At 30.9% G+C, this 14,339-nt stretch overlaps 1 protein-coding gene across 2 annotated transcripts in view; it reads right to left on the bottom strand.

Annotated features, from left to right (window-relative positions):
- The window catches only part of LOC145268763 (uncharacterized), a 33,543-nt gene extending 19,834 nt beyond the window's left edge, over positions 1-13,709 (bottom strand). The window contains exons 1-3 of one of the 2 annotated variants that reach the window (XM_080124357.1): positions 13,218-13,709; positions 10,199-10,399; positions 2,667-2,798 (exon numbers count right to left, since the gene is read on the bottom strand). In XM_080124357.1, the coding sequence (XP_079980483.1) occupies positions 2,667-2,798; positions 10,199-10,351 (285 nt within the window). In that variant the 5' untranslated portion in view covers positions 10,352-10,399; positions 13,218-13,709. Of the gene's footprint in view, positions 1-2,666; positions 2,799-2,968; positions 3,076-10,198; positions 10,400-13,217 lie in introns of those variants that run through there. The other variant, XM_080124358.1, reaches the window with a different exon arrangement.
- Between the last annotated feature and the right edge of the window lie 630 nt (positions 13,710-14,339).

The following is a 14,339-nucleotide window of genomic DNA, read 5'->3' as shown; positions in this document are numbered from 1 at the left end:
AAACTTATATAGATGAGGAATGTGAAACTTTACAAGAATTACGACAAACAGACAATATTTGAAACAAGTGATGTCACTGACAGAAAGCGTAACATTTGAAAAAGTATTAATATATTTTGCCCAGATATTTAAATATCAAAAAACACTTTTTGCTAAAGCTGACAAATCATTTTCAAATTTTGGAGGAATTTTTGTTTTCAATTACATTTCTTGTCTGAGTGATACATTATTTCTTTAAACTCTCCAGTTTAAGATGAGTTTTAATTCTCTACCTGGACTTCGGGTCCAAATCACAGTGTAGTATTCTTATGCTACACTTCGCCTTTTCTGTCCTCTCAGTGATTAAGAAATCCTTCAGGACTGAGATCATTTTTACTTTTGTTCCTCTCCAGATTGCCTCTTTTTGAGAAGCTGGATTTTTCCCACATTAAAAACTGACCTTATGTCTAACTCTGCCCTCATGAGGAGGCAAGTAGGTACTTCACTAGAGACTGAGCACAGCACCCCCTACAAACATTTAAATATTGATTTTGCATTTTTTTTAATAATTGGTCTATTCGATTTATTTAATAATTGGCCTATTCAATTATAATCTGCTGAAAAAAATTGTAAAAAAGACAAAAAAAAAATGTTGGGATGTGGGGTCGCACACGTGAAGCAAAATCATATTTCACATTTTCATTTTTTTTAAAACAAAACACTGTTTAAATCACCATTAAAAACTAATGCAGTGGATAAAAGTGCATGCATGCTAGGTACTTCTACAGTTTATCTCCGAAAATAGAGACGCCATTTTTGGGGCCACCTGTCATGAGAATCAGAGAGAGAAATCAGTATTTTAAATTATGGCCGAAGTAGGAAATAAATGACAAAAAAAAATTAAAGTAGATATTAAATACTTCTGAAAAAACTATGAAGAAAAGTAAATAAAGTGAAAGAAAACATACTCGTAATTGTTTATAATTGGAAATGTTTGAATTTAATTAATGAAAACCGAAAAGCTTTTCATGAAATGTATATATTTTTATTATTAAAAACAAAAAATGAAAATTACATATTCATAATTATTTAAACTGGGCGAGCGCTATTTGAAAACCAAAACTTTTGTATAAAAACTTTTGAAAACCAAAACTTTTGTATAAAAACTTTTGAAAACCAAAACTTTTGTATAAAAACTTTTGAAAACCAAAACTTTTGTATAAAAACTTTTGAAAACCAAAACTTTTGTATAAAAACTTTTGAAAACCAAAACTTTTGTATAAAAACTTTTGAAAACCAAAACTTTTGAAAACCAAAACTTTTGTATAAAAACTTTTGAAAACCAAAACTTTTGTATAAAAACTTTTGAAAACCAAAACTTTTGTATAAAAACTTTTGAAAACCAAAACTTTTGTATAAAAATATATCAAAATTGAAAAGTCTGTAAGAAAATATTATTTTAATAAAATAATTTTGTGTTTTTATTTTTTTTTGTTATTAATTTCCAACTTCGGTCATAGTTTAAAATACTGATTTCTCTCTTCGATTTTAACAACACATGCCCGAAAAAAAATAGCGTCTCCATTTTTGGCGATAAACTGTAGAAGTACCGCATGTTACATATTTACAAAGCTTATTTTCTTGTGTTCTTACATATGGTCAACCATATAAACATTTTTAAAATTTGACCAGAAATAACGCTGGACTGGTTGGGATTGCTTTAATTACATATTCTGATAACCAAATAGCTCTAATTAAGCTAATTACATTCTGTTAAAAAAATAGCTCCAACTAAATATGTAAGAACATTTTTTATCTTCATGTTTTCATTTTTTTAATATTTAATTCGTTCTGGTAGTTAAAAAAAAAACATGTTTGTTTACTGTAATACTATGGCTGATAATAATGCTGCTGCTACTACTACTACTACAGATAGTATTTAGATACTCTCTCTCTCCTTGTTATTTTCTCCTACTTATTTCCAAATTTCATGACGAAATTCTTAATACAATGCGCCGTACAGGCATTTACAAATCGGGGGGGAGGGGGTCATTACAAAATCTTACTAAAAACGTCGTTTTATGATGTTAGCATTTTTATCACTTTATTTGCTTCATACTCTTAAAATATATAATATACATTATTATTTATTAATTTATTTGAAAGTATATTCATTTTCGAATAAAACGGTGGTATTTTGAGAACTTAAGATGTTTTGGTTTTTTAAATATGACATTTTAGCAGAACACCCTTGAAATCTGTGATTATCCAAAGCGTTTTATTGTCCATGTGTATAGCAATGCTTTTCTGGATAGCCTTCTTCTGCGAACTGAATCTGCTATTTCAACTGTTTTATATCTACTAATCCATGATCTCTCATTCATTCTTCCAACGTGGCCATACCAACAAAGTCTCGTATTCTGTACACATTTCCCTATGCTGTTAAGATTTAATCTTCCTTTGAGATCATCATATCTAAGCCTGTCTTTAAGATTCATCATATCATTTCTCTCCATGCAACATATATCCTCAACCTTAACTTGCAATGACAATAGCACCTGCTCCACACTATGCTCCACTAATAAGCAACAAACTTCTGAATAAAATGCATACAATTGTTTGATAAGGGTTTAAACTGCACCAAGGGTTATGTTTTATCCATGTCCTTGCGATGGGTCAGTACTAACCTGCCTGAGGAGCTTCTTTGACGTAAAATGTCTTTCTGACGAGATGTTGTACACACATTTCTGTACGGGGCAATGGTAGTGTTTGACAGCATTTTGATCACTGGAATCCTCACTGCTAGTTCCATTGGAGTCCTGATAGAAAATTGAAAAACAGCCTGAAACAATACGCTTTAAACAGATATATTTGTATATATATATATATATATATATATATATATATATATATATATATATATATAGAGAGAGAGAGAGAGAGAGAGAGAGAGAGAGAGAGAGAGAGAGAAAATAAAAAAGGAACAAACCGTATTATGTGTTCACCAACGTTTCGTCTTTATTTCGAGACTTCCTCTGGATGAATGAGATTAAGAAACCAAAAAATATACCAGTACAAAATATTTGAAAATGTTTCACGTGCACAGTGTGACGCAGTTCTATTTCAGAGAAACGGAAAATTGATGTTGGAAATTCAAAAAGGAAGGGGGGCTGGCGCTGTTAAAGAGAAGGAAATTTTAGTGACGTCATATAGTCGTTAATTTAATTTTAAAACTATGAACGCAAGTTTATATTCTTATTGGGAAAAAGATATATCTGTTGAAATTTAAATATAAGTTTGTAACAGAAATGAAATGAGTGTTTTTTATGTAATTTATTGATTGAGATTATGTGTTAATTATTACAGGGGGAGTTTGAATGGTGTGAGAAAGTTAACCTGTGACCACAGTTAAATAATGTTCTTTTAATAACAGTTTACTTATTAATGGCGCTATGTTATAGAAACCTCCACGTTGTTTAATAGTGCTTGAAATTGCGATAAGCGCAGATTCAAGAAGTCTCCGGCGCGGTTTATTTGAAATAAATATATATATATATATTTATGTTATCTGTTTTTGTTTTGCAGTACGTTTTGAATGAATTCAATTATTTAAATGAAAGTGCATTTTTACCTAAATGCGAGTTGGGAATAATTTTCCCTTTGACCAATTTGGTACCCCCAAATGGGGAGCAGCACATATATGGTTTTTTTAGAATATAATTATCCACTGACATGTTTTGTCATGTATGACTCATCAGATTAAAAAAAAAAAACTATATATATATAGTAATGCCAAATGACATACTGTTTAGTGCTGCTACTTAATCTGACAGTGATAGTTTTTAAATCAATAATTAATAGATTTCTCCTACTTCAATCAATATAAAACTTATATGATTGCATTAAAAAAAAAAAAAAAATTTTCTTTAAAATAATATTTTAATATTTTTTGTGATTTGTATATTCCAAGAAATTGTAATTCCGCCTCTTAACAACGAAACATGTGGTCATGGCATGCCTGACAAGCGGTAGATGACTTTTCGGATGCACATGTTTAAGATTTGTTCACATAAATACTCAACACGCAAGTTGTACGAGTCAATAATGTTTCATATTTTTAAAACAATAAGAGAAAAGAATTTTCTTTACCACGAAATTTGAACAAAACATGTGCGACTTTCCAGTCATCTTGAAGTTGAGGCTTCCTAGTACAAAAATTAAGATAGAAACTTTGTTCAGATGGTATGTAATAGCCAACATATTTATTTCTTTTGCTATAAAATTTGAAAAGAATTAAGAACTTTTCATGTATCGATAGATAGAAAGTGAGTGCTTATATTTGATTGATATATGATTTGCAATGCAGTCATATAAATTCATAACAAATGTCTGTTTACAAAGTAGCTTAAAGCAATGAGATAGACATTTTTTTTTTTAATTTTTAGAAAACATCAGTTTTTGATTTTGGAAAGAAGAATATTTTTCATAATGTTTTAAAAAATATCCAATTCAAACAAAATGAATAGAAGAAAATTTATTTGTATAAAACTAAATGAAAAAACATTTAAACGCCATAGGAATACAACAAATGAGACATCCAAAAATGTTATCTTTTTATACATATTTATATTCTATCACTATTAATAAATACTGAAAATTTCATTAAAATTGGTTGATTTCCTGAATTTTGGTACCTTTTAAATTGAAGGGTCTGCAATTCTAAAACAGAGTCCCCCAAACTTCTAAAATGTTTTATTTAGAAACCCATTCTTAGCATGGGGATAAGATGTTTTGTAAATATTTTGTACTTTCACCTAACTATTTAATAAAAAATATAATTATATTGTACTAATGTTATTATTTAGAAACCTATTCTTAACATGAAGAGGGGAGGGTGTTTTGTGACTATTTTGTACTTTCACCTAACAATTTAATGAAGAAGGATATCGTAAGACCTGAATTTAACCTGAAAATAATATTACAAAAATAGTGCTCTAATTTTGTTTTATTTTGTTCAAAAATTGTTTTTTTTTAAAATTTTAATTCAAACGGCTTCACTCAACACCACTTTTTTTATTTAAGTAAAAACGTTTGTAAATGAGTTAAAACACATAAATCACTTATTCAGTTAAATAAAAGAATAACTTAGCTTGCCTATGATAAGATTTATTGGGTTTGTTTTATAATCCAAAGAAGTAGGAAAAAATGATCAAAAAACAAACAACAAATAAATATTGCCAAAGCAAGATAAGTTACTCTTTTACCTACCTTGATAAATTTTTGGTGTTGTAAATGTTTATTCTGTTTGAAAAACAAGTAATGTCGAACGTTACATGAGAACAAAAAAATGGCTGCGATGTTTCTTGAAATCTTTGAAGTCTCAATAATGACTTAAAAATAAAAAATATACAAAATAATGGTAGGAACCCACCCGATAATTGTCACAGCAACTTAAAGCCGTTAAAATGAAACTTAATTATACTAATTAATTTAATGTACTTGAAAACATGATATATGTAATCTGTACAAATTTTCCTTTTATTTGATATGCTACAAGCCATTTTGTTAATAATTTCATTGAATCGTGTTGTGGTTGCCATCTTAGATTTTTCACAGTGTAAGGATAAAAAATGATAATGTCCATCAGAATAATGCTTCACATTTTTCTTAGCTTTTTTATGATGTTTCTACTTAAAGTCATGAAAATAAAACTGAAATATGCTAATTTGTAAGTTTCCAAGTGAGATGGTCATAAACAATCATCTGAACCTTCATAGTGTTATAATCATATGTTCAAAATTTCATCATAATATCTTAAGATACAGTTTTTTAAAGATGGATTACTCTGTAAATTGTGCAAATTTCCTACCATTTTCAGTCACAAGCTTATATGCATTTGAATAGAACTGACTTCAAACAAAATGTCTAGTGAACCATACATTTTTTGATACTTTGAATGAACCGATTTTAAAAAACTAAAGATAATATTTCTTTGTTTTTTACGCTCTTTTACATAATGCCTGATTTGAGCTTATTCAATGTAAAGAAAAAAAATGGTATGGAATTGCTAATAGTGTATATATATATATATATATATATATATATATATATATATATATATGAGGTTGGTGCAAAAATGTTGTTTTTAATGTCCAACTGTACATAAAAAATAACATTATTTTTGCACCAAACTTACCCTGCTTGCCAACTGCTGTCAACCCTAACGTTGAGGGCCATGGATTTCTTTTATTTGATCTTTTTCTCTGCCCATGTCATTGTTTCTTACATTCGCCGACGAGAGTGCAGTGGTTCACAAATATGAAAAAAGAACAAAACAGAAAACACAAACTCTGACACTTTCTGCAATACCAGTTGCACTTTGTGTGTGTATGTGACACTATTGACCTTCTACATGCTAATGCTCACAGCTATGTTTTGTCATGGCTATGTTCATCAGTTTCCGTTAGATCATTTCCACTGTGTCAAATTTGCACCTGTCCTCAACTGTCACAAACCTAAGACTGTACAAAGATCATTGTACAAATGTGCTCCTGTGTGCATTCACAGTGATCATCTATTCATTGTGCTAGCTCAAAATCGTTCCTCAATTCAGAGAGGAGAATTCGGGCATCAGAAGAATTACAATAGAATATTTCCTCTAGATAAAATCTTAACTCTAAAACAAAAACTGATATGTCTCACGAAAGGTATTTGTTTGAAGTAGTTAAGTGGTCTTAGCTACAGTATTCGAGTAATAATCTAATAGATTGCTTTAATTAACAGGTAGTTGTGGTCAGAGTTGGCAATATCCTTAAAAGTGAGACTTTTGTTGTATCTTTTGATGTCTCTCCAAACTGCTCTCCTAGTTGGTATTTACGGCTTTACTGGACAATCATATTCTTGTGAGGAGATACCCAAATGTATTCATATTAATTACATCAAAAATAAAGTTTTTTTTTTCGGGAGGGGGGGGTACAATGATATTTGTTTTCTCCTACTGAACAACAGACTTGCAAATGAGAATACTTAACCCTAACACCAAATTAAAATACAGGTCCAAACGAACACAAAGGACTACCAAAAACTGTTAAACCTCAGAAAACTAAACGGTGTAATATAGAAAACATTTCTTTACTACTATTAGTAATAATAGTAAATCCTAGCCATTACAAGACAGATTTTGATCTCTATTTCTGTAGAGGTTGTTAAGGAAATCAAGAATAAGTGAAGTACAAACTCTTAACTTGACTTTCTTCATTTGCATAATTTGCTTTCTGCATCTGAAATTTGTACTTGTGGTAACAAAATGCAATTTTGGCCAAAGCCTGTTAAATCGTTTTCAATTTTATAAAATGATCCTGTGTTTCCGAAATTCTACTGTATTATTCAGAAACAAAGCGCAGCATAGTTTGAATTGAGTTGTTTCCCTTTAGTTATTAAAGATGATTGAACAACACATTCAGTTCTTCCTCATAAAATTTGATTTTCTTAGTTTTTTTAACTAAGAAAAACTTGATGAATTTACATGATTTTTGAAATATAAAATTTTCATTCTGTGACATATATATCAAAAGTTTTGCTGTATTTTTTTTATCTATGTTGAATTCACAACCAAATAAACCAAGACGATCAGAGAGCCAACTAACTGTCTCTGCCAAAACATATATATAAATATCAAGAGGACCATCCTAGAAAGGACATTTGAGATAATGGCCAGCCTTATCTATAGACATAAAAAAAAACTCATGTCTAGTGGTTCCTGTATCTTGCTGGCCATTATTTATTTATTTATTTATTTATTTCATTTAAGTGGGTCATAACCGGAGCAGAGAATCTCATATCTGATGGAACATTATTTTCTCAAGTGAACAAATCAAATTCTAGGTAACCAAACTCTAAATCAGAGCTATTTCCCATAACTTGGGTAGTTTCTCTTTTATTAGTTAAATATTTCTAACTTGCAACAAGTTATCAGAAAACCGAACTGACCTCCCCATCTGCTGGAATATATGTAGATCTCACCAGGACCATTCCAGAAAGATCACTTGAGATAATGGCTAGGCAGCATCCATTTGAAAAGGCCACAATCTGTTGCCAATCTAGGAACATAAAAACACTACTGTCTAGAAGGTCCCCATATCTGGACAGTCATCAAATTTGAAAGGCCCCGAGTCATAACTAGGGTTGTGACAACAGAATATTCTTTTCATTCTTTTGACCCTCAAGTATATATCCGATACAGTAAGACATAGTCAATCAACCGAGAATCACATCAGTCTATATAAGGACATATAAGACATTAACGGATATATACTCGAGAAAAAATGAAAAGAATATACTGTTGCCACAACCCTAATCATAACATATCCATAACAAGAAACCTTGTCTCTATAGCAACATTATTTTTTTTAGGCTATATCTCTCAGCATGAACCCCCTGTTTAAAGAGATACTATGCAACCTATTAAACATACCACACTACTGCATGTTTACAGCTAGTTAGCTGCACACACTGGAATATTCACAAAGGTTTATTTGAAGCAAGTGTTTTCCAAGGATGCTTTTCCTTGCTCAACATGGTTTTATGATTGACACAAAGTGCGTCACTAATCAAAGTCATCAGCCCACACTCAACCAGTCAGTCAGCTTTTATGGTGAACGACACTCACTAACTCTAAACTTCAAATCTGTCGTTTGTATGCAGTTCATAGAAATATATTTGACAAGAGCATATTCCTCTGGGTAGACTGCAAGTTGGTCCGGGATTGCTTATTGGATATTCACAGCTACTAACCTCCATATCTCAAGGCTATTCCCCTATTTGCCACTTGGAGATCTAGTAGATAACCACTCTATACATTAATGAAAGGTTGAAAAACCTAGTTATAAACGAGAAACTACTGAATAGATTACAACTAAACTTAGTATGTGGTTTTAATTGGCTTATGACAGATCAATGTGACCTTTGGATCATTTAATACAGAAATGCCACAGTGATTGCGTCTATGGCATACGAGATGTATTTTCTTTTATGTTTCAGAAGTTTTTAGTTGAAGATTGATAATTTGAATTATTCACAATAATGTTCTCATCTTGAATGCAATTCTTACGTTTTGGACGATGTAACATTCAACTTTCTTCATGTCTTACTAAACTTGAGAATTGATGATTATTTTTGTTCTCATTCCATCAACCATGATGGAGTAATAGTCTTGAGCAATTTGTAATTGTAGTTTTAGTATTACCACCCTTCCCCACACACTGAAAATTGAACCTTCAACCTCCAAAAGATCGTCAATTAGAATTAATTATCACTAAGCACTTTATCCATTACGTCATGGGTTATTGGTACAGATTTATGACTTGCTTAATAATTCTTACCTGTCATGGCTGATGGAACAAGTAATTACTGATTGCAAAACATTTGTAGCACTTACATGATTGAGACATACTTTCTTTTGTATTGATCTTTGCATCTTTTTTTTCAAAATATATTTTTAGTGATGAAACGATTCCAATATTTTTTCTGATTCCAATACAATTACCGATTCCATACCTAATTCCTGATTCTTTAGAAATCTTTAAATATGTAACAATAAAATAGTTTGTCTTGATTACCATAAAAGCACATCTTAAATGTGCATATATTTTCTCAAACATAAAAACAAGTGGGTGTCAGGGGGGAAATCTATAAATTTTAGTTTAAATCAATAAATATTGATTATTTTATTATTACTACCAGCAGTTTAAGATTATTTAAACAAAATCAAAAGAAGCTAATTAAAGGAATTGGTTTTGGCATCGAAAAATAGGCACAAAATTTTTCAATTCTGATATGGATTCTGATACTCCCTAAAACGTTTCGATTTTTCCGATTCCGATTAATCGTCCGAACACTAATTATTTTACCTAATATTTAGACTTGACTTAATAATTTTTACATTTCTAAAGATTTTTTTTTTTTCTCAAAGTCTGAATTTTAGATTAACATTGTGAAAATTGGCTTCTTTACCAATAGCGCCAAGGACAACAAATATTTTAATTTCCAATAAAATTTAAATGGTCATAATTCAGCAGCTAATTGTACTACCAAAATAAATTTGGTATCATTATTTAAGTTTTGCAAAAATCTATGTACCCACGTTAAAATCTTTAAACATAAATAAAATAAAATTTTGGTTTAGAATAGCAACAACAAACAAAAAGTAAGTTATACTTACCCCCGTGATTCGGTGGGTTTTAGAAAGATGGATCTGAAGTGACCCTGAATGAGGGAGAATACTTGAACAGCCATCGACAGGACAGGGAATATTGACTCTGACAACAGAGAGCTCTTCGGCCTTGGGGCAAACTTTGATGATACTGCTAACCATTGTACTAACTGATTGGTCTTGTACAAATCCTCATTTCAACGGGATAATCTGAAAAAGGAAATATTTCTTTTAACGTTTTTTTAAAAGACTAGCAAGAAAACTTGATGTTGCTCGGGATTTAATAAATATGTCTGAATTTTTTAGATGAGGATTGATAATTTGTATTATTCTGACTACGGTTCTCATCTTAAGCGCCATTTTCAGTTGATATGACCTCTAACCTTCTTCAGGTGTATCTTGTCGAACTTGGGAATCTCTCTATCGAATATTTCTGTCAAACTTTGGAATCTTCACAAAATTTTGAACGGAACCCTATATTTAATTCACTGGGGTAGCATAATGGATAAAGTACTTAGTAAAATTTAGTTGTAAATGATACTCTTCTGGAAGTTGAAGGTGATACTCAGAATACAATTTACTCAGAACTTCTAGCCGGTCATGGCTGATGGAATGAGAACATACTATCTACGTGGATTAAATAGAAAGTTCTGTTCAAAATTCTGTGCAGTCCCCCCACCCCCGAGTTCAACACGGCACACCTAAAAAAATTAAATCGGCCAAAATGTTGTGAAGATGAGATGAGCACAGTAGTTTGAAGAATTTAAATTTCGTTCTGTTTTTAGAACCACCATAAAACAGTGTTCTTCACAAGTTTTACCTACTTTTTAAATATAAAAAAGAAAAGTTTTACACAAAAAAAGAAACGAAATTTAATTTTCAAACGTAAAGAGTCAATTTCGTATAACCTTTTTGGTATCTTTTTTACATAAGTCTAACTCACTATTCACATTGGAAATGTCAACTTTTGTAGGTTTACAGGTATGCTTACAATGAATAAACACCCCCAACCTCCCCATATTAAGAACAGCTTTCAGAATTTGGCACTTCGAACATATGACCGTTTTGAGCAATACTCCATGTTCAATGAGAAACCTCCTATATAAATCTTGTTCCCAAAATTTTACTATTGCATAAAAATTCTTATATTTGCAATTTGTGCAAATATCGATGGTGGTGTTTTCCACTTTCTTAATTTTTATTATTTTATCAATTACTTTCGATTTTTGCGGGGTGGAGGGGGGGCATATGCAATTAAATAAGAAAAAGATTCAAATGGGACGAAATTGAAAATTCCATTCCATTTTTAAAACAACCGTAAAATAGAACGTTCTCCACAAGTTTTACCCGAAAAACAAAGTGGTCGTCTCGTTTGAGCCTCGATCATCGCTCAAAAATCGAAAATTAAACAAAATACTGACAGAAACATGAAATAAATCTCACCAATCGTTTTAAAATGTAATGTTTCACCGGTATTTTGTTGAATCTTCGATTTTGAGCTATTACGGAGAGCCGATATGACTGTACAGAGACTGCTATCTTTCTTGTTTTAACTAAAAAAATACTACTGGTATTTGAAATAATGTATTTCGAAGTAAATAAACGCTTTAAAATACAATTTAAGAAAAGTAATTTTGTCTTTGATAAAATTTGTTGCATATTTATGTTTTCGCCTCTTTTTTTTTTTCGCTCTGTTGAAAATGCGGAAACATTTTAAATACAATATTTTTAGAATGAAATTCCGAAACATGTTTCACTTTAATTTAATTAAAATAAGAATTACTGAAGTTTTCATTTTATGAATACAGTTAACATTCAAGCTTAACGATGCAAACCCAGAGTCTAACCTAATTGCCCCCCCCAAAACAAAAACAGAAAAATCTGTACAAAACAAAGATGGCATACTCCAAAAGTCATATAAAATAATAAAGTATATATGGGTTTGTATTACTGTACACAAAGATTCGAAAAAGTTGTCAAAAAACAAATAAATGTTATCAAAGGCAAGATAAGTTACTTTTCTACCAAACTGGATGTATATTTTCGTGTTTTTATTCAATGTAACATGTTTATTCAGCTCGAAAAACATACAGTGTTTACCGATGTATTGGAAAATACAAGATGGCGTCTGACTCCCTCTTTAACACGGTAAGTTTGGGAAAAGGTGTTATAAATAAAAAACTGGATAAAATACTGTTAAAAACTCGCTCAATATATGTTACCGTGACATAGGTTGACATGTATTCGGCGGGTTTTTAATAGTATTTTTCTAGTTTTTTATTTATAACACCTTTTCCCAAACTTACCGTGTTAAAGAGAGAGTGAAGCGCCATCTTGAATTTTCCAATACATCGGTAAACACTGTATGTTTTTCGAGCTGAATAAACATGTTACATTGAATAAAAACACGAAAAATATATCCAGTTACGTAGAAAAGTAACTTATCTTGCCTTTGATAACATTTATTTGTTATATATTTGATTTTTTGGGTACTCATGCAGAGGGTGATCCGTGCTGAAATAATAACGTTATTATTTAAGCCATTCTTAACATGGGGAGGGGGAGGGCGTTTTGTACCTATTCTGTACTTTAACCTTACAATTGAATAAAAAAAACAAAACATATCATAAAACTTTAATTAATTAAAGTGGAAATACGATTTAAAAAATCTCTGCAATTCTGCATTAGCACCGATTTTTTTTTTCGGTAGTTTAAATTTAGTTATCTCATTATTTATTAAATATGGCGGATCAAGACAACATTCTGACTTAATTATAACATTTGATTTTCTTAGTTTAAAGAAAACAAAGGTACTTGATCATCCAACGTATTTTTTCTTTTTGGAATATGACATTTTCGTTTCGCGACGGGTATCATCCAGATTTGTCTTTATTTTATTTTGTTTTTTCTAATTACGTTGAAATCTGAATTTGCACCGACTCAACAAAAACAAAGACATATTAGTGTTGTTGTAATTGTAAATGATAAGTAAATATTTAAAACTAAAATAATAAACAAACAAACATACCAATGTCGCCGGGATTATTCTGCTACACGCATAATAGTTTAGTCAGCAACATAGAAACTTATAGACATGTTTCCGCCTGGGAAATGGATCTACAATAAACACAACAAAGTCCGAACCCGTTTCCATGGCGTAATTGGTCTAATACTACTAAAGCATTAAAATAAATACACGAAATAAACAAAAACTGTAAGAAAACATTTGATACAAAAATATTTTGAATAATCATTTTATATTTCAGTAGACATTGTTGATGAATGAATTTGAAACATGTAGAATATTGTTGTAGATTTCGTCTCACTGCGAAGAGATGAAACGTGCCAGCCGTTGAGCTTGAGAATGAAAAAAGAGGGTGGGTCAAGTAGGCGACATTGTAGAAGAAGCATTCTTTTTGGCCCCCCTTTTTTTTTTACAAAGTCAAGTGAGAGAAGTAATTATTTATGTGACATTTTTCTGTTCACAGAAAACATGGGAGGGAAAACGGAAGTTTGAACTAAGTTATCGCCCTTGGAATCGGTGAATAGTATCGCAGACGTTTTGTAAACGGACATTTTGGCCAGGTAATTTTCAAGGACGCACTTTTTGAGGTGTCGTCTTCGTTGTCATCATCATCATCATCATCATCATCATCATCATCAATATGACAGTTGTTTTACATGCTACCATGTGTTGTACGTTTTTTTTAGAAATTATAGGTTCTTTTTATCAATTGTCATAAAATTTTTAACCATATGATAGTATTATAATCTTCAAAAAGCCTGCAATTTTTCATGTAGTTTCGTCTCATAGAACCAAAGATATGAGCGTTTGAATATTTAATTTGGCAACTAGTATAGAAATATCTATATATAGATATTGTGCGAACCTTTTCTAGTCTCGCACAAAAAACACACATTCACATTTCAAGCTATGTCATATACATACGCGCACACAAACATATGCACCCACGTCCACACACGTACATATATTCACGTTCGCGTACATACACTCACATTCATGTGTATTTACACACACGCTAATGTATACACATGTACTCGCACACACGCACACGAACGCACACATGGACGACGTCACTTCCGCTTTCAAAGGAAATATACACATGCGCAAAAGACACTCCGGAAACGA

The sequence above is a fragment of the Euprymna scolopes genome, chromosome 44, assembly GCF_053919585.1.
Source record: "Euprymna scolopes isolate OS-2025 chromosome 44, ASM5391958v1, whole genome shotgun sequence".
In the NCBI taxonomy this organism is placed as follows: domain Eukaryota; kingdom Metazoa; phylum Mollusca; class Cephalopoda; order Sepiida; family Sepiolidae; genus Euprymna; species Euprymna scolopes.
The sequence above is the reverse complement of the archived record's forward strand: the minus strand, read 5'-3'. Positions and strand labels throughout refer to the sequence as shown.